Source organism: Pollachius pollachius (assembly GCF_949987615.1).
Source record: "Pollachius pollachius genome assembly, chromosome: 13".
In the NCBI taxonomy this organism is placed as follows: Eukaryota; Metazoa; Chordata; class Actinopteri; order Gadiformes; family Gadidae; genus Pollachius; species Pollachius pollachius.
In genome coordinates, this window is record NC_136946.1 from 15,994,071 (window position 1) to 16,012,940 (window position 18,870).

Consider the following 18,870-nt stretch of genomic DNA (forward strand, 5'->3'; position numbering starts at 1 on the left):
GTTGTTTTTTTGGAAGAAAAGGTATTCGACTTGTATGTTTCTTGAACCAAACGATTGGCAGTGAGTTGGTGATGGGTACAGAGAACCACTTTTGTTTCTAGATTGCAATGGAACTAATAAGGTCAAAGGGAGATTCGGTCAAGTGGGCTTACATTTGATTTGGCATAAAATAAATGCATCGTACCCTAATATAATGGCTAAGTAGTAGTCTTTAGTTTATTTTCTTGCACACTTGTGAATGGCATTCTGAAACCTACTTAGGTGGCGTTGTGTCCACATTAACTATGAACCAATCGAAAACCGCATTCCATTAGTAACACCATCGTGATAATTCCGTGGCGGGCGTTGAGCCATGGGTTTCCAAACAGGTTTGTTCCGAGGACAACCAGTCTACGTCACTGGAGAAGTTAGATGCTGCCTATGAAGGGGAGGTTCCTTTAGAGAAGCGATTGCTGCATGTTATAAACTGGAAGGCTGTTTTCTCGGACCACATCCTTTCCGCATTCCACCTAGGACTTAATATTTGTATATTTTAAGTAACGACGAACCGATCAGGACCAGATCCGAGGTGCGTGTACTGAAGCGTGACGACTTTGTGAGTGGAAGAGGATCTGACACGATGCAGTGAGGACCGCATCACCTGCAGTCATGCATTCCGGCGAGTCGTGCTGTTGGTGAGTACGATCTCTCTCCGTGGACTGTTTTCTCAGCTGGGGTCACTTCAGGGCAGACTGTTGCATTCGCCTCATCGCATGGCATGGTGATTATGCGGTTCAGCAGATAGCGTAAGATCTAAGATCTGGATCGTGCGCCTCCATAATCTTGGGAAATGTTTCAACGGCGGAGACGCTTTGCAAGTCCAGACCAGTCGGGGGACTTCCTGTACCGCTCACACCTACACTTCTTTACCATGTCTACCTACAATAGTTGTGTTCATATTACCCACTCTGGCACAACAAGGTTTAAGACTGAAGACACGTTGAGATTAGCCCTATTTCACCAGCACTCTGTTATGTCACGTCGCAGCTGATCTCTTTCAAAACAGTCAGGCAATTCAGGATATTTTTGATATTCCCCCGATCTGCCTTGATGCCCTTAGTTTAACCTGTATGTTATCCGGGTAGGGCCCTGCCACCAAAATCCACATGAACACGATTTTTGTACTACATTTTAAACATGTATTTGTACAGTATCTCTTCCTTACGCCGCTGTTACTCATCTTAAGAAAGTGTAATGACGCTGTGCGCCGCTGGGGGGCGCAGAACACAGGCGCTCATGGCATTTTAGATATCCTTTACCTGAGTTTACTATCATTGTGCACGAGAATCCATTCGTCTCAAATATTTGTAAAAAATCTTTGCATTTATTGACATTAAATATATTGCCACATTTTGTATTTGCTCTCTAAAGTCTTTGTCGGTATACGTGCTAAAAAGGGATGGACGTACTGTCAGTGTCGCACCTGTTGGTACATCACACAAGTGATGAACTGTTTTAATCGGTCGTGTATACACAAGACGGAACCAAGCTATATTAAGACCTATAGTTCCTATAACATATTCATTGTGTAGATTGGTCTTCTGTGTCATTTCTCTAGTTAAGGAGGAGTCACCTCCTGACAATGGCTGGCCTTACTCCTAAATATGCAAGGCAGTCATGCAAAACAGCTTTAGGGTGTTCAATCCAATAGTTATTGTTTGTGTTTATATAAACCACAGCATAGTAGCAGGAGTTGGGCCACATCGAGTGACACTTGGTAGGATCACAGATCATACATTAACTCCAGTGGAATACATACAGGGCACATGAGAGACCCTTCTCCATGTGCCATGGATAAGGTCCTGTATGGACAGTTTAAATTAGTTGATTCTGGGATACAGAACACACCCACTAAAAGGTGGCTCAGTACACAAAACGCCCAACGTATCTCACAACAGAGCCATTGACTTAAGGGCTTAGTTTCACAGTCAGCCAAATGCTCTCAACTTTCCATCCTCTACTCTGGCTCTTTGCTTTCCCGGCCTTTCCTTTCTTTCCCGGCCTTTCTTCTTTATTTCTCTCCTCTTTTTCCTCTCCTTTCTAGCTCATCTGAAGGATTGTTTTCAGGAAAACGATTATAGTTATGCATACACCCACACACTTCAAACGTGTTTAGATATGTTTAAGAACATTTGACCTATTTTAGAATGTACTACCTTTTGGTTTAGGACCCCATAACTAAAGGAAAGTGGATAATATATTTTTTTCTTTCTGGTGCTGGCACACAATAACGAAAGTGGCAGCCATTTCACCTCGAACCATCCCTGGAAGGAGGGATCCCCACTTTTTGATCCTTCTCAAGGTTTCTTCATGGATAATATAAATCACAATGTGTAACATTTCAACTCATAGCTTAAATAACCTGGAAATATCGGGAGTCAATGCTTATCGGTAGGGATTTAAATAATAATATTAATAAAATCACCTTCTATAACACATAATACATTGTGCTGGCCAGCCCATATCTTTTTTTTCCTTTTGTTTTCAATAATTTTGCCATCCCCGCTCCCTAAAGCCCTTTCTCACGCCCCCCAGCCAGCTGAGCTAAGGTAGTTTGCTTTGCACATTTATTTTAACTATTTCTAGCTAGGAGGGGCTCCATCTTACATACTGTGATTTTAAAGTTTGTTTCAAACTTTCCCTTTTGGGTTTAGGGTGAAGGCGTTTCATAAGTATATGATCAACAAAAATGATGTATGGTGTGTGCAGTTTCAGTTTCAGTCACGCAAAGATACAGCATACCGCAAAACATTGTTTAAAGGTGATAGCCATGACTGCCTGTGTGTGAAGCTCAAACCGAACTGCACCTGGCAGTTCCTCTTAACAAGTTCACGAAGGGGGTTTGTTTAATTCTCGCAATACGAAGCCATTCATGCTTTCCTTCATTAGGTGAGGATGAGGATCTCAGTCGCTAGTTAGTGGCTCTTCAGATTATGTATTTTCGGAGGTCCTGGTTGACATTATGTTTAATAAAAAAGTTATCAAAGGTCCCTGCCGTTGGTTATATTGGATACCTTATTAAAATAGGAGCATCTCCATAAGCATCAGGGCATAGTATAAACCCTCTAGTTTTGAAAACATCAACGTTTTCTCTCATCTCTAAATGTTAGGGAGGCAAAACTCAAATGCTGGATGTGCGTAGACAGGGAAGAGCTCAATTTAAATATAGATATTTTTTGTGTGAAATCCTTGGCACCTTTCACTGCCAAATGTTTACTGGTCAGATTCAATTTGAATCAGCCGCGCCGGCTACGGCCTGACATTGAAGTAGTACTGACATACACAGTCCCAAAACAAAAATAAAATGGAAATACATTAAAGATAGAAAGTGATTAAAAGGATGTGGCCTAGGGTCCACATGGGGTCAGACGCCGCCCTGGCTGAACACTCACTGTGGGAACCCCGTGGATATGCACTCGCCTTCAGTTCAGTCAGTCTAATAAGAAAGGAGTGGTTATGTCAGTAGTGGCCGACTAGGAAGATGTGGACATAGTCTCTGTTACGTCACACAACCATTTTAATGGTCTGCTTTAGCCTTCAACAGAGTTAAATACACATCAATAGGATAGATACAGGTGTCAGGCAGGAAGGGGGATTAATAAAAGAATAAGGGTGAATACACATAGATCCACTGAAAGTGGGGGACAGGGAAGAGCTGTCATCAACTTACAGCGGGGCGGAGCCCAGGCCTGTGGCCCTCTGGGGGACATGTTGGGCTGTGAGGCAAGGGAAGGGCGGCGGGCCATATGATGCTAACACCAAGCCCTCAGTGGTCTGTGAGTGGTTGGTATTGGCCTCATATGGCCCTTGCCTTGCCTCACAGCTTTCATCCCAGTTGGAAGTTGGAAGAAGGCCTACTCTCATCATTTGGAATCTGTGCGTGTTCGGAAACCTTTAGGATGCATGAAGCTCTGCCGTAACCAAGTCGATCTCGGAATGATGAGTGGATCCAAATGCCACTGATGTGTTGTTTAGCAATTTTTTAATTTGATTTATTTGTTTTACCAATTTAACCAATTTACAAAAGGATCAGTTGATGAAAACAAGATTTTGCAGCAGTGGGCGCCTGCCACGTTTAAAGGCAGTGAAATATATCCACTATTAATTGAGCTATATACAGTATACTGTATATGTTATTATTTTTTTTATTTTTTTCCCAAGTGGCATAAAACATGGACCTCTTCCAAGACATGGTAAATCCAAGAATCCAAGCTTTATACGACCATAACATGACCGGTTTTTGACTTATTTTGTGAACCTTGACATCATCATGACAATCATTTTGGGGTTACTGTCGATGTAGAAATGAAACACTCTTTATATCAGAGAAATAATGTGTCTTCTCAGTCAGCACCTTTTTATTTAATTTCAAATGATAGCTTCTTAAAGCTTCTGACAAGGCAATATCGTGTTTTTGTTGAACAATGTAAATTGGGAGATTTATACATTTTAAAGAGCATTAGAACAGGCATGGAAATTAGTTGATTGTCTAAATCTGGACTACCTATTTTTCATGTGCTACCTGATCGAATCAAATATGGTAAATATGGTTCTGATATCGGGAGCAAATATAATTGCGGTGATGATACATATGGGTGTTTGACAAAAACGTGTGTAACAATGTTTAATCATGCAGTATTACCATTTCTAAACTACTGTTGAGTTTACTCATGCAGTATAAGGGGAACCAAACCAAATGTTCACAAAGATTAGAACTAAAATGATCTGGCATTTATAGAAGACTAAGATAAAAAACTTTTAAGGAAGCTACAAAATGATAGCGACTCGCCGGTGGTAAGAAGTGTCTGCAAACCAACAGTCTCTGTTACATGAGAGAGTGCCCTTGTCTGTTATCAGCTGTTTGTGTTGCATACTGACTAAATTTCAAAGTGGTGATATATATATACCTTTAATGTATTTGTTTTCTAATTTAATTCTAGTTATAATTCGGTGTGCAAGGCATACCAAAAAACTAGGTGAATAAACGGTTAAATCTAAATGGGTAAGCTCTTCTGTTTAAAGAGTCTTTCTATTTTAAACAGTCTATGTGTCTTAACACCCACAGCAACGCAAACAGGGCCCAAATACCACGCCTCAGACAAATTAGACTACAATTTCTGTCGAACAATCACTTGCATTATAGAAAAAATAAGCAGGATATAGGGACTTAAATTGGCAATCTGTATGATTTTCATTTTAATTAATGTTTGTTAAAGGTGTACTACGACCTATCTGTAAATTGCCATTTTTCTGTCTTTCCCAGAATCTGACGAGATGTTAATTCCATATTCATAACTTTGCCTCCTGAAGGAAACCCGCTGGGTTTAGCACTTTCTTTACGTTAGCCTCTTCTATTGACTAGCAGGGAGAGTAGCCTAGCTCCTGTTCATGTGAGGGGAATACACTGTTCATTTGATTTCCAATGTATTCCGAATACTTGCTTTTTCAAAATGAGTGCCAGTAACTACACAAGATTGTAGTTTCTCTGCAAACAAAGATATTTCAGCCCTATGTATATCTATAGGTTACCATTCGCAAGGACTAACCAGCAAGAAGCAGCGGATAATATAATTTCGCCTGTGAAGCAAGTAATGAAAACTGTATCACCCTTACATGGAGCTAGGCTACTAGCAGTCACTCTGCAAGTCAACGGAAGCGGCTAACGGAAGCAAAAGCTAACTGAGCAAATTCCCCTTCTGGACTCAAAATGATGAATTGTTCCCTTTTTTACCTAGTTATTATAATTATTGTTATTATAGTGCAAAAAAGTTGTTTGACAGAGAATTTGAGTCGACTTTATGGTACAGCTGTAGTATCTCCCATTAAATTGCAAGAATTTGAAGACGTCTTGCTTCTGTTGATTTACGTATTATTCTCTCTCTTTCAGAGGTTGGATGTTTGCTGGAATTCAAGAAACTGTACAGTCTACTTCATCAACACTTATACCAGAGAAAGTGTGAACTCAAGGTAAAACCAAGTGCATCTCCATTAGGTTGGCAAGTAAGGCGATAGACAGTATGATATTGTTTGGATCTGGTTGGTTAATAACCACATTTCCCTCCCTGTTAAAATAAAGGCTAAGATATGAGAATTATTATTATAACATATTAACAAATATATAAGAAAACTAGTCAATTACGGAAAAGAAGAAAGAGTTGCTTGTGGTAAATGTATGAAGTTCAAGGCAAGGCCTCTAATGTTATGGGATAAAATGATGACCTTGTCATTCAATAAGTATGAATTTATTTTTCATTACATAAAAAGGAGGAAGCAGAGCAGCATTCTCCTGTAGCGTGCATTTAGGATGCAGCAATTAACGGGTTTCATTATTAACCGGTTTCACTATTAACAGTGCTATGTAAGCGTCATGGTTTGTAACCGTTGGAACGAGTTCTGCATTACGTCCTGGAACACTCAATCTAATGCTTTAGGAAGAGCTAGATCGCCTACATTTAATCTCTGAACAGGAACATTTCCAAAATACCAGTAACCAGTCTGATTTCATTTACCTCACTAGCAATATCCTTTAAAACAGCCACAGAAAATTATAAAACATTACATTTATTTAGCAGAAGCTTTTTGTACAAGGTGACAGTAAGCCTGGCCAACATTGAGGATGCACCACAAAAAAGTGGAAGCGCAACTTCAAGAAATTGGCAAAGCCACTGCTTTTAAGTGCTACGACATAAAAACGCAAGAAAACAATGAGAGAGGGAGATGGAGAGATAAGATTTGTTTTTCATTCACTAAGATGCAGTCCAACCAGATGAGTTTTCAGCCTGCGTGGAAGACGGGGTAGGGTAGGGATTGAGCCGCCCAGGGGTCAGCGGGGAGCTCGTTCCATCATTGTGGAGCCAGGGCCGCACACTATGGGGCTCTAGTGGAGCGCCTGCTGGGGTTCCCACGTATCGAGGGAGTAGCGAGCCATCGGGCAGGCATGCAGTTCAAACCAGCCAGAAGGGAGTTGCAGCAGTCAAGCTGTGAGATGACCAGAGCCTGGACCGTACCCTGAGCTGCCTTCTGGCTGAGCAACATCCTCATGATGTTGAGCAGCTTGTGACTTTCGGAACGGGTGGTCGCTGTGAGGTTGGCAGCAAAGGGCAGCTGGTATACCAGAGTTATCAATACTGATCAAGCGCTTGTGGAAGGGAGATACCTTTCCTTGAGCAGCTTAGTGTGGTCCAGATGGAGCTTTAGGTGTCCATAGATGTCCGCCAGACACGCAGAGATATGTGCTTCTACCTGGGTTTAAGACCAGGTGAAAGACAGTTAGTTGTGTGTCATCTGCAGAGCTGCAGTAGGAAAGGCCACCTGAGGTCCATGAGGTAGGATAGAGTACTGGAGCCGGAAGGGCATCCAAAGTCCAGCTCCAGGGGTGGCCTCCCAGCAAAAGTCCAGGGGAACCACAAACTACAGGTGGTGCATAGATATATATAATGTAATTAGTATATAATTAAATATTAATATTAACGATAACATACTCGCACACACGCACACACACATCTTCATGGTCCATTTCCTGCTTTCCAGGGCTTTGGCATGCATTTCCACATGCTCTGCATATGTCGTAAATGTTTTCTAGGACAATAAAACAATAAAGCAATAGAGAACAATAGACACTCAACTGTGTCAGTTGAGTCCCTTACAACATGCCTTATAAGGTAATAATAATCTTTACAATACGAAAAGCTAACCTGATATTCTTGCTAGTTGCCAAGCAATCTCCATGCGCAATGTTTTATTTTTATTTAGTATTTATCCACATTTGTGCTGACATTCAGCCCTCCCCCAGTTAGAAATAGCTCTGCAAACTACAGAATATAGTCCAATCCGTACAGGGCCATAGCTGTCACACAAAGTCAGAGTCAAGGGATCCATTGCACATATACCTTGCAAACAAGTGGCCCACAGGATGTAGAGTTTTGCTGACAGAATGGTGCCACAGGTCTGTCTGGAAATATGGCTGACTCTGTTTTCTGAGAGCTCTCTAAAATGGAGAAAGAAGTTTAGGTGATAATTCGCTGTTGTGGCATTATCCTCATTGCTATAGAATATTTAAGTAACATCCCTGCATTTTTTTTAATCTTATCTGGTGTCGCATCAAAAAAGGTTTTCTCTATAGTGCCCTTGTTTCTTGAAAATAAATAACATTCTGTGATTAGTATTATGCCAAGGAAAAACATGTATTCAATTGTGTTATGATTTGCTACAATATCTCTCAACAAGCGTTCTGTGAGGTTTGTCAGATGAGAACATCATAAGCCATAGGATCAAGCTCAAAAGTCAGTTTAGACAAAGATGATCTTCACTGGGATTCAATATGCAGCACTCTGGAAATACTTCATTTACTCAATCCCCTGAATGATACATTCCACACCGCTGTCATTAGGAAGTCCAACAGATAAAAAGGGGTTCTGATGCCCTGCTGAGCCTGCCAATCTCCAAGTAGATGCTAGAGGCATTTAAGCCCGCACGCACAAATGATTGTGTTACTTTGGCCAAACGGAAACACTTTAACATGCACACCCACCTCACTCTCTCCCTCCCTAAAGAGCTTGTATGGCCCGCCTTGCTCCATAGCACACCCTGTCTCCTCCCCGACCAGATGGCAGCCATTACTGAAATCAGGAAGCCACATAAGTCCTTTGTTAGGGTCCATTGTAACTGAAGACAAATAGCAAATCAGTTATCATAATAATTCTAAAGATATTTTACTCTTTTTTCACCAGGTTTTCACAAGCTCTTTTCTCAACATTTCAAATTGATGGATATTGGGTCTTCTGAGATGACGCAGGCTTGAAGAGGCCCATTGGGGGTGGGTGAGCGAAGGGAGGGGTTTGGTGGCAGCAGGATGACAGGAGGGGGGAGATGGGACGTGGCCTTTCTTCCAGTGTTTGTGATATTTGTTTATGGTTTTCATTGTGGCTTTCAAGTATTTCTTTGGCCACAATGACCAGGCCATGTAGCATGATCAACAAAGCTTCACGATAAACCGTATCCAACATCACCACCCTGTGTCCTTTGTCTGGAAGAGCCCAATAGAATTCACCTGGGCTGAGGGTGGGGATGTTGAATCCGGTTTGCTGATGATGTGATGGTGAATCCGGTTTTGATTGATTTGATTTGAGTCCAATCGGACGCTGAAATCGAACTTTGGTTGTGGGGAAGCCTTCCTCAACTGGGCGGCGATGATGTTGGATCGATCCCATCCAGCGCATGGCCTTATTGTTTATGCTCACTATCTGTGATGTAGAGGTTTTTAATGTGGATGTCATAAGAAATCTCTACAAGTCAAAGCATTGGAGCGAGGAGTGGGTGTTTCAGGCTGTGATGCAGAACTCGATCAAAGCGGGATGTTTTGACCATATGGCCAATATGTTGGACTTTCAAGGCCAAATTGGGTTGGCAAATACGAAGGTAACCAGTTGTCTTCAACCAGCCGTAATCTAAATGATCTCTGGATAGTGAAGTAATGGATTAGGTATTCACGGTTGTTACATTGTAGTGCCACGGGTGGCGTGAGGTATGTGTATCAGAAAGCGTGATCAAATCCAATTATTTTGATGAGTAAGGAGACGTGGATTTAAAAGATCATTGCTAGGGTTGTATATATGAAAAAATAGAAATGTTGTGGTGAACACAATAAAACCTATAATTAAAGAATGCTCATGTGATTTAATACATCCGTAGTGTTGTGAAATAAATGAATGCATAATACTGGTCAAATCCTCAAAGCGTGGTTATTTCTCAGACTGTTATCATACCATCAGAATCTATAATCGTTGCTTCCCTAGCACGGACCCTTGAGGTTCTTAATACACTGTGAGTGAGAGGACAGAGTGCAACCTGAGTAGGATGTTGATGTCCTACTCATATATTATGGCATGAAACCTGTGACTTCATTAGTGATTGCATTGTATGCATGAGTTAGTGGCTTTACATGCTCTTTCCACTTTCACTTTGGTAGGGCGCCAAGAAAGCCTAGAGAGATCCATTGAAACACTTGAGATGTTTTGAAGGTATGGACTCACCTTACCTTAGCAAGCTAAAGCACGTAGCTCCTTGATAGTGTGGGATTTGAAATCACAGCCTTGATCGATATTGATGCGGTACAAATGGGATTTGGCCACTGGGCTGGCGTTTTTATCTCTCATTTGCATGACAAACTTGGTTTGTAAAGCGGTCCGTGATTACCAGGATATCTGTGTTGTGACTGTCCAGTCTCATAGAAAGTCCTCAGGAATTGCAGTTCCATAGGTTGGATGGTTTGGATGATTCCCAAAGCAGGGTATATGTACATGAATCAGGGTTATTGTTGATACTTGGATCAGTACTGGATCTGCTCTGTCACTCTTCTTGAGAATGGCAAGGAATTGCCTTGATGGCTCAACCAAGCGAGCAGTTGATAGGCCTCCAGTCACTGTGTGACAGGAATCAGGATGCTTCCTGAGAGTGGTATCGACAGTTTCTACAGAAAGGGAGGACTGTTGCCAGATGGGGAGATGAGGATGAATGGTTTCTAGAGCTCTCTGCTTGGAGTTAGTGTCTCCATCATCTCTCCAGTTGGCCCTCGTGATATACCATCTGCATCTTGATTCTGTTAGCCAGATTGAAAGCTTCATAGTTGCTACCCTACATGTAATTATAAAATGTCTTCTTATTGCCGTTTATAAAGGCTTTATTTAAATGGTGATGAGAAAGCAGCTCTGGCTTGTCATTTAAGGAAAAGACAAGCATATACATATTTTCTATAATTAATAGGTATAAGTAATAATAAGTAGCAATGTTTATTAGATGTCTTCACCTCTGACTCCTCAGATACCATGCTTAAAACAGAATTAAAATGATGGGTGTGGCAAAGCTGCTCTCAGAGGATCTGACACTTCCTACCTCATCAACTGTCAAAATCCAAACGTTATCAACGGCAGCAGGAGTTATTAAATACGGATAGGATAGAAGAAAGTTTGAGAAAAGGAACCAACCTTTCAAATTCACATCCATTTAAAAGTTAGAATAAACCCAAGCCATGCGATTCAAACATGAATAATGTCAGGTCTTCACTTTGTTGCTAGACTATCACGATAGGTCAAATGAGTAGTAATAGGTCAAATGAGTAGTCTTGGACAAATCATCTAGACTCGTATGACCATCTAGATATTTAATTTTGTGTTTTGAATATAACAGTCTGATTGTGCTTTTTGAGCAATTGATTTCAAAATATGCACTGTTCCAAAATCTAAAGTCAGTCAGATTAAAACCTGCCGTGAAAATTGCTGTTAATCTTTTAACAGTTATTCGCTTTGTTTCATATAAGATGGTTACGGTTGCTCCTTCTATTGCTACGCTCTCTGTGTTAACTCTACATTCATACTATTGAAGTTATTGTTGCATAACTTGTTTCATGTTGTTGTTGTTTTATGTACTGACATATTTCCCTTGAAGATGGGTATTTTGTGTGCATCTCTTGACTTATAAAAATGGCTTCGGTTTTTCTAGGTGCAAGATTGATGGGTGCTAAGTTAGAAGTTTCTTAAAGTCTACCAAAGATCAGCGGCAGTCGGAACAAGCGGCGTCAGCATGGCGTTCAAACATGAGAATGTTGAAGACCTTTATGAGATCGGCGTTGTTCTTGGCAGGTAACGTGAATGTTGGCGTGCATGAAAATATGTTCCTCCAACAACATTCTTTAGAACAACGTTTCCTTATTGGGAACTATGGCTCATGGATGACCAACAACCCCTTCTATAATATTATCAAATATAAAGAAAACAGTAAAAAAAGCTTATTTTGTCTCCTTGAACAAAAATATGCCCTTGCAACCCATCAATATCAGCGTCACTATTATACAGATGTTGTTTTCCCTCATAACTTCTGCATTTACTACTTAAGCATTGTGTCACACATCACAGAAATTGATCTTCTCTCACGTTGCCCAACAACGCTCCAATCTGACAGTCATGGACAAACAGTCTTGTGTCTACGGACACGTTCAGTAACCGTACTGATGCTCTCTGGCTGCACCCCACCTAGTGGACACTTTGGGCAGGTGCGACAGGTGACCGAGCGGTCCACGGGAACTCAGTGGGCCGGGAAGTTCATCAAGACCCGCAAGAGCGCATGCAGTCGGCTGGGCGTGGAGCGGAGCGCGGTGGAGCGCGAGGTGGAGCTGCTTCAGGCCCTGACGCACCCCAGCATCATGGCCCTCAAGGACGTGTTCGAGTGCCGCGCAGAGATGGTGCTCATCGTGGAGCTGTGAGTCTGTGGGATTGCGCGAAATGGGGATGTTTGACGATCGCTGTTGTTTTCATCCAATTTCACCATTATCATTACGATTTTGCTTATCAACTCTTTCATTTGATACGCAACCGTAAGAATGGTGCGTCACAAGCGGCTACATTCTCACACGCTGTTATTTGAATGGGAAAAAAAGGACATGGTCAGACAAAAGGTAACGTCACCACGTCTTCTGTTGCTGTGTCTACACATCTGTCACTGCGATCATGCATTAAAGCCTTTGAAAATATTAGATCTGTAATGAAAAACGCGCGTTTGTTTTGGATCTGTTGTGTCCTTCAAGCAGCAGCTCCACTCTCAGGGCGCTGGAGAGAGAGCACACTGATTACAGATTACAGATTACTTATTGCACTACACTACACTGTATGAACTGTGTCTGAATTATGTATGTGGGTGGCTGAGAGAAAATGGTATATTCTAATAAACTAATATTAACAATTGCATTTAACTGTTTTTCTGTAGTCTGCTACTGTAGTTTGTCAACGTCATGTTTAATGATATAAGTTGTGAAGTATTATGCTTCTTATCTTCTTAATAATGCTTTTTGTTAGGATGCTTTGCAGTGTATCAATGAATAGCTATGAAATAATAGACATGCTTTCAGAGCAAAGTGAAAAACTCCATCACAACAATTGTCTTTGGTGGTTTAAAACCAAAAGGATTATTTTTTGTTACCAATGTCTGATTTCTTATGACTATGGTTGATTTTGCAACACAGCACATCTTTTTCTTGTCACATTCTTTCCTTTCCTGTAAGATCCCTGTATTCTGTCATATATAATTGAAATCTAACATGTATTTAATTCCATCTCTTCTGTTGTGCCTTTAGAGACACAAGGACAACACGTTTTTAATGATGGATCGATTTCTTCTGTTCCATCTCTTCAGCATCAGTGGTGGGGAGCTTTTCGACTTCATCGCAGCCAAGGACAACGTGACGGAGAGCGAGGCCATCGCCTTCCTGAAGCAGATCCTGGAGGGGGTGGGCTTCATGCACAGCAAACACATCGCTCACTTTGACCTCAAGGTGAGCCAATGGAAATGTCCAGCTGGTTTTGCACACAACGAGCTCCGAACGTCGTGGTGATTCACGTTCAATTTCTTGACGTTGGTATATTCACATCCAGGTGTCTGTATTCTGAGAGGTTAGTTATTAGTGACTCAGAGAAGGGACTACCTAATATCTATTTGATGTGTCCCCCTGAATATGTATTGTTCTGTCCACACAGCCGGAGAACATCATGCTGTCAGACAAAGATGCTGTAAACCCAATTATCAAGCTCATTGATTTTGGATTGGCCCACCGGTTCAAGCAAGGAGAAGAGTACAAGAGTATGTGTGGAACCCCACAATACATCCGTAAGTGTCAATACTATTTTGGTGGGGGTGGTATGATTGACTTTACATGTTCACCAAAAGCTGCAATGACCAGTAAACAATTAACAATTAAATCAATCATTTTCAATTTCAATCTCAAGTCAGTTTGATTCCAAATGTGGACTATGCTTTTAAAACATTGGGCGTTGAGTTTTTTGGACCAGGATCAATCAATATCACTGCTTTGTAACCAAATACTTAACTTTCCATCTAATATAGGTTGTTTAGGGTTTGGCTTTACTTGAACTTGAGGAAAGCTGGCACAGGCATTCAAGCCTAGTCAAGATTTTATTCTTTAAAAGAGAGGGCAGAAGAGATGGTTTTTGGAATTAGGGAAAATCGAAACATATATATATATATATATATATATATATACTTGTATAATATATAGGTTTAGGGGCATCTGTAGGAAGACGACATTTTGAAAAGCTTTACCCTCTCTCGGACACGACCAGAAAGAATTCCACACATCCACACACACACCTTGCTGTGTGTGAAAAAGGCACTTTGACGGTTCAAATCAATGCCTCCTCTGTTCGGAGCAGAGTGGAACGTTAGGAAACTGTCTTGCAGACAAGTTGGGCAAACTTAGGATTGTACTCTTCTAGTTCTTTCTCTATTTGAGTAACTGATAAAATGGCCTAGATTACTATGTTGTTGATCGTATAAGACCACGTTTAAAACAAAACAAAACTGATTTTGGGTTACCTGCTTTAGGACACAGCTTGACCTCCAGAAAAAAACCTCTAGAATGTAGAAATGTCAGGTAGTGCAGCTTTAACATAGTAAGAAGATTTCTGTTTATCAGGTTGAATAACTGACTCGTTTGGAAATGTGTCAGGAAATTGCTTCAGAAGACATATACATGTATCAGTCTATTTCTAAAGCCCCTGTTGTATTCTCTTCACAGCCCCCGAGGTGATAAACTACAGTCCTCTGAGCACGGCGACGGACATGTGGTAAAATAATTATCCTTCTATGTAATGCTTCGGCAGTTAAGTGCATGATATCACTTCCCTAACCCTTTCTATTTCAGCAGCAGTCCTGACAGCCTAACAATGTTATTTGTCATTCTCAGCTCATTTCTAATCATTTCTGATATGATTTTCTCAAGCTCACAAAAAAACAGTGTGGGTGTGCCAAAACATATATTCTTAGTACTATTATTTTACAGCAGTTTGGTGCCAGTAGAACTATATGTTTATTCTTTATTTCACAGTGAAGGCGAAATTGCTCATGAACATTTGTCTCTTTTCTTGTAGGAGCATTGGCGTGATTACTTACATACTGTAAGTTGTTACTTTGCACACTAACACATACATTCTAGTACCATTAAAGCTATACATAACGGTGAGTCAGATAGGTCATGAAATGTGTTGCTCTTAAATTGGTATTGTTCAACTAGCAGATTTAATGCACCTGGCCTGTAGGTGATTAAATTGGTATTGTTCAAAACGTTCGCCTGCATTTCCTTTTTTTAGTTGATGTCGAGCAGCGGATATTTCTTTTCAACTCAAACCCAACCGAAATGTAGTGACTGAAGAAACCATTCTGAATTTTTCTAGGCAGTTTCACTCATTCATTAATTCTTGGTTTTTCTTCTTCTTGCTCACTAGATTAAGTGGTCTGTCACCATTTCAAGATATCACAGATGAGGAGACTCTGAAGAACATCATCGCCATGAAGTTTGAGTTTCCCGAGCACGTTTTCAGCATGACGAGTGAATCGGCCAAAGATTTCATCAAGAAACTTTTGGTAAAGGATCCAATGTAAGTCACATTTTCCATATGTAGAGTGGACACAACGTGAAGCTTGAAACAAACTTTTATGAGTCTGCTGTCAATGTTAAACTCACTTCAGATGTAACGGATGGTGGGCAGAGTTGCACTGATGCTGGCAAACTACAGAGTTCACAACCATGGGACTCAAACTCTGGTCCTGGTATTTTTTGGTGCTACTTGAGTTCCTTGCAACCATGTCTCACATTGATGTTGTATTTTCCCTAACCTTTGGCCATTCGTAGAACTTGACAATGAGTGCCTCGAAGTCACACATTCATACACCGATTCTGACCCCAGTGAGAGAACTCATAAGGGTAAGGTGTATTGCTCAGGGACAACCTGACACAGGGACAACCTGATGCTAGGAGGAACAAGGGATCTAACCAGCAGATTTCCAATGGCAAAACAGCACAATGTGATAATGTGATAAAACTGTAGTAGAAAAAATGTATCTTTTCACTCTTCACTAATAAAATAAATAGTACAATAATCATTATAAAAGCACATTCATCATTATGAAACATCATCAAAGTTCATGTTCTATCTATCATACCTAACCCTAACCCTATCTATTATATAACCATGACACATTGTTTTACTTTTTTTTGTCTTTTTCTGACGGTTCATTGCAGTGAAAGAATGACAGCTGAAGAGTGTCTAATTCATCAGTGGATTAAGGTAAAAATTGACCTCATTTATTCCTATGGGGTTAAATGAATTACCACAAACAAACTAATTACATTGAGTGCATACAGGGTTTTGGTATTGACTGCTTGATCTTTAATGTCATAACAATGTAATTTACATGTAAGCCGACATGAACCACCAACATAACTCTCTTTTCCAGCCTATGACACGAAAGCAGATGGCTAATAGAAATCGCTCCTCGATAAACATGAAGAACTTCAAGAAGTTCAACGCCAAGAGGAAATGGAAAGTGAGTGGTATCACGTGTAGAGAGACTTTCAGCTATTGTTTTTCAAGAACTATTCTCGCCAGTGCAATCATAATTAATTTCTTAACTATTAAAACATGTTGAAATATTGACCTGACCTTGAAACATTGATACTGAAATGGTCAGTGTTTCTCATTACAAGCAAGAACTTCTCCTAGTGATTTGTGAAATGATTGCGTTGAAACATTTGTTTACTTCCTGATATATGTCATATCTGGCTTCAATGCGTCTTTTTCGCTTTCCCAGGCGCCAGTTGGTACAACATGGTCGGAGAAAAAGTACAACCCTCTTCTACTCTCAATAAACTCTTTGACTTTGTCTCTTTATATCACTCTCACTATTTCTCTAGATGTCGTACAACATGGTGTGGATGTGCAACCGTTTTATGCGCTTGCAACTTCTAAGTTCAGCGGCAAATGCAGAACTGGTGAGTATTTGATGCTATCTGTTATTGATCAGATCAGATGATTATCCCTTAATAGATTTTTTTTTTATCAAGGAATTATGCAGTTAATAATTGATTTGTATGACGTAGTGTATACCACAAATTGTGCGAGACCATATGTCGTTGTCTGATACTCTATTATACTATTATACATTGGATTTTATACATGTTATTGTCTACGCACAATAGCTAGGATCACAAGACGTTGGAAGCACTGGAGACATTCTTTCACTCGAGTTTTTTGTCGTAATGTTTGCAACATCAAAAAATATTTCTGTACCTTTCTCTACCTTGTGTATCAAACTGGATAGTAGGTGTCTTATGTGGTAATGTTTTGTTGAACGCGCCATACTGAGAATGCCTTATCTCCTTTTCCACAGAGGGACTGTGAGAGTGACTCTGAAGACACGGAGAGCAAGCCAGCCTCTCTCATGCGTCGCAGGCTCAGTAGCAGTTCATAAGGCTGATGAGAACTACTTGGAGTTGCCCATGTATAGCGATGGTTACACTGCAGTGAGAAAGTACAGCATTTCTTTCATGTGCTCACAATGCTTTGAAAGATACTAAATTCAACAATGAGTCAAATATTGAGTTCTGGCAACTGCTGGAACTTGGATTTTGATGGACTTTTTTTTATTTTTTGGATTATGCCATTAATTGTATTAACACGGACAAATCTTGATGATGGTTGGTATAATGCAATTGTGGGTTTATAGGAATGGACGTTGAGTGGGTATGCTGCAAATAAAGGCTAGGGTTTGGACATTTTTTGGAAACATCGTTACTCAAATGTAGTAGACTTGGAATGTGGCCAGGGGACGATATCCACCCAGGGTTTACAAAGGCTCCCATCAGCAGAGCACAGCTGAAGATAGTGAAACAGTTAACTGGGTCGGAGTGGGGTCATCAGAAGGTTTAGTGACTAAAGAACAACAAATGTTTACAAGGTGCAAGCAACATTACTTTACTGGAATGGGATGTGAACTGATCAGCATCAATGTTCAGATAACGGTTACATTGCTACATTTTTATATAAAATTATAGAAAATGCATGATTTACTGTGACATCACCTTGCCATTTGGTCAGAATAAGGAGGATACAGTTGAGCTCCAGATGAGGAATTATATTTGTTTTATCCCAGTTTGTAATCAAAAATAAGAAAATGGTAACCTAAAAAACAATAAAAAATATATTCACCAAGTACTCAACTCCGGTTTTAACTTCTAGCTTTCAGAACACAAACCGTCCCTGTTGGCATATCGTCCGGCAAAACCAAATGCCCAACCACAATTCATATTTAGTGTCCTTTTCTACACATCTACCAATGGTCCAGACTATTGGTGTTCCACAGGTGAGTCAAACAAAATCACCTACGCACAGGTAAAATAAATAAATAATTAATTTCAGACAAATGCATTAATAATTGAATAAACATAAGTCACAATCCCAATAACCATAGTAACAAAAAAAAGCGATATGATTTAATTACTTGGAAGAAACGAAACTCATTGTAGCGCACCCCTTCAATTTGATTCGCTCGGTGACGTCTTCGCTCTGTATGCGAAACTATCGGGCGCTGCTTCCTACAAAGTGCATTCATGAACCAAACAACCAGGTAATGTCTGCCAGTAGATTGCGATTATAAAAGGTTTGAACATTATTTCTGTCAGGCAAAAATAATAATTGACACAAGTAATCGTTTATAATTATTTGACCGGAAGTAAGTCGTTGTTCTGCAGATGGTACCAATGTCAAGATGAAAAGTAGAAAAGAGTCCGTGTTTCCCTCTTGGTCACATCCCTCACATCCCAACCCCTAGTGCATTGGTCGAGGGCCCTGGTAGGATGATTAACCTAACATCGAGGTCTTTGGGTGTGGGAGGAAAGCCTCGTGAACACAGGGAGAGCATACCAGCCCACACTGGGTACCTTGCGGCATAGTCACAAACTACAAGAAGATATATTTGCCTTGCGCTACT

At 40.5% G+C, this 18,870-nt stretch overlaps 1 protein-coding gene across 1 annotated transcript; it reads left to right on the forward strand.

Annotated features, from left to right (window-relative positions):
• Window positions 1-453: 453 nt before the first annotated feature.
• Window positions 454-17,659, forward strand: LOC307085336 (death-associated protein kinase 2). The gene is made up of 13 exons (XM_079750111.1): window positions 454-674; window positions 5,927-6,006; window positions 11,536-11,675; window positions 12,070-12,291; window positions 13,222-13,360; window positions 13,563-13,692; window positions 14,621-14,669; window positions 14,973-14,999; window positions 15,327-15,479; window positions 16,124-16,169; window positions 16,339-16,428; window positions 16,796-16,873; window positions 17,272-17,659. Exons 3-13 carry the CDS (start codon window positions 11,617-11,619, stop codon window positions 17,350-17,352), a joined length of 1,074 nt encoding a protein of 357 aa, XP_079606237.1. The 5' UTR covers window positions 454-674; window positions 5,927-6,006; window positions 11,536-11,616; the 3' UTR covers window positions 17,353-17,659.
• Window positions 17,660-18,870: the final 1,211 nt, after the last annotated feature.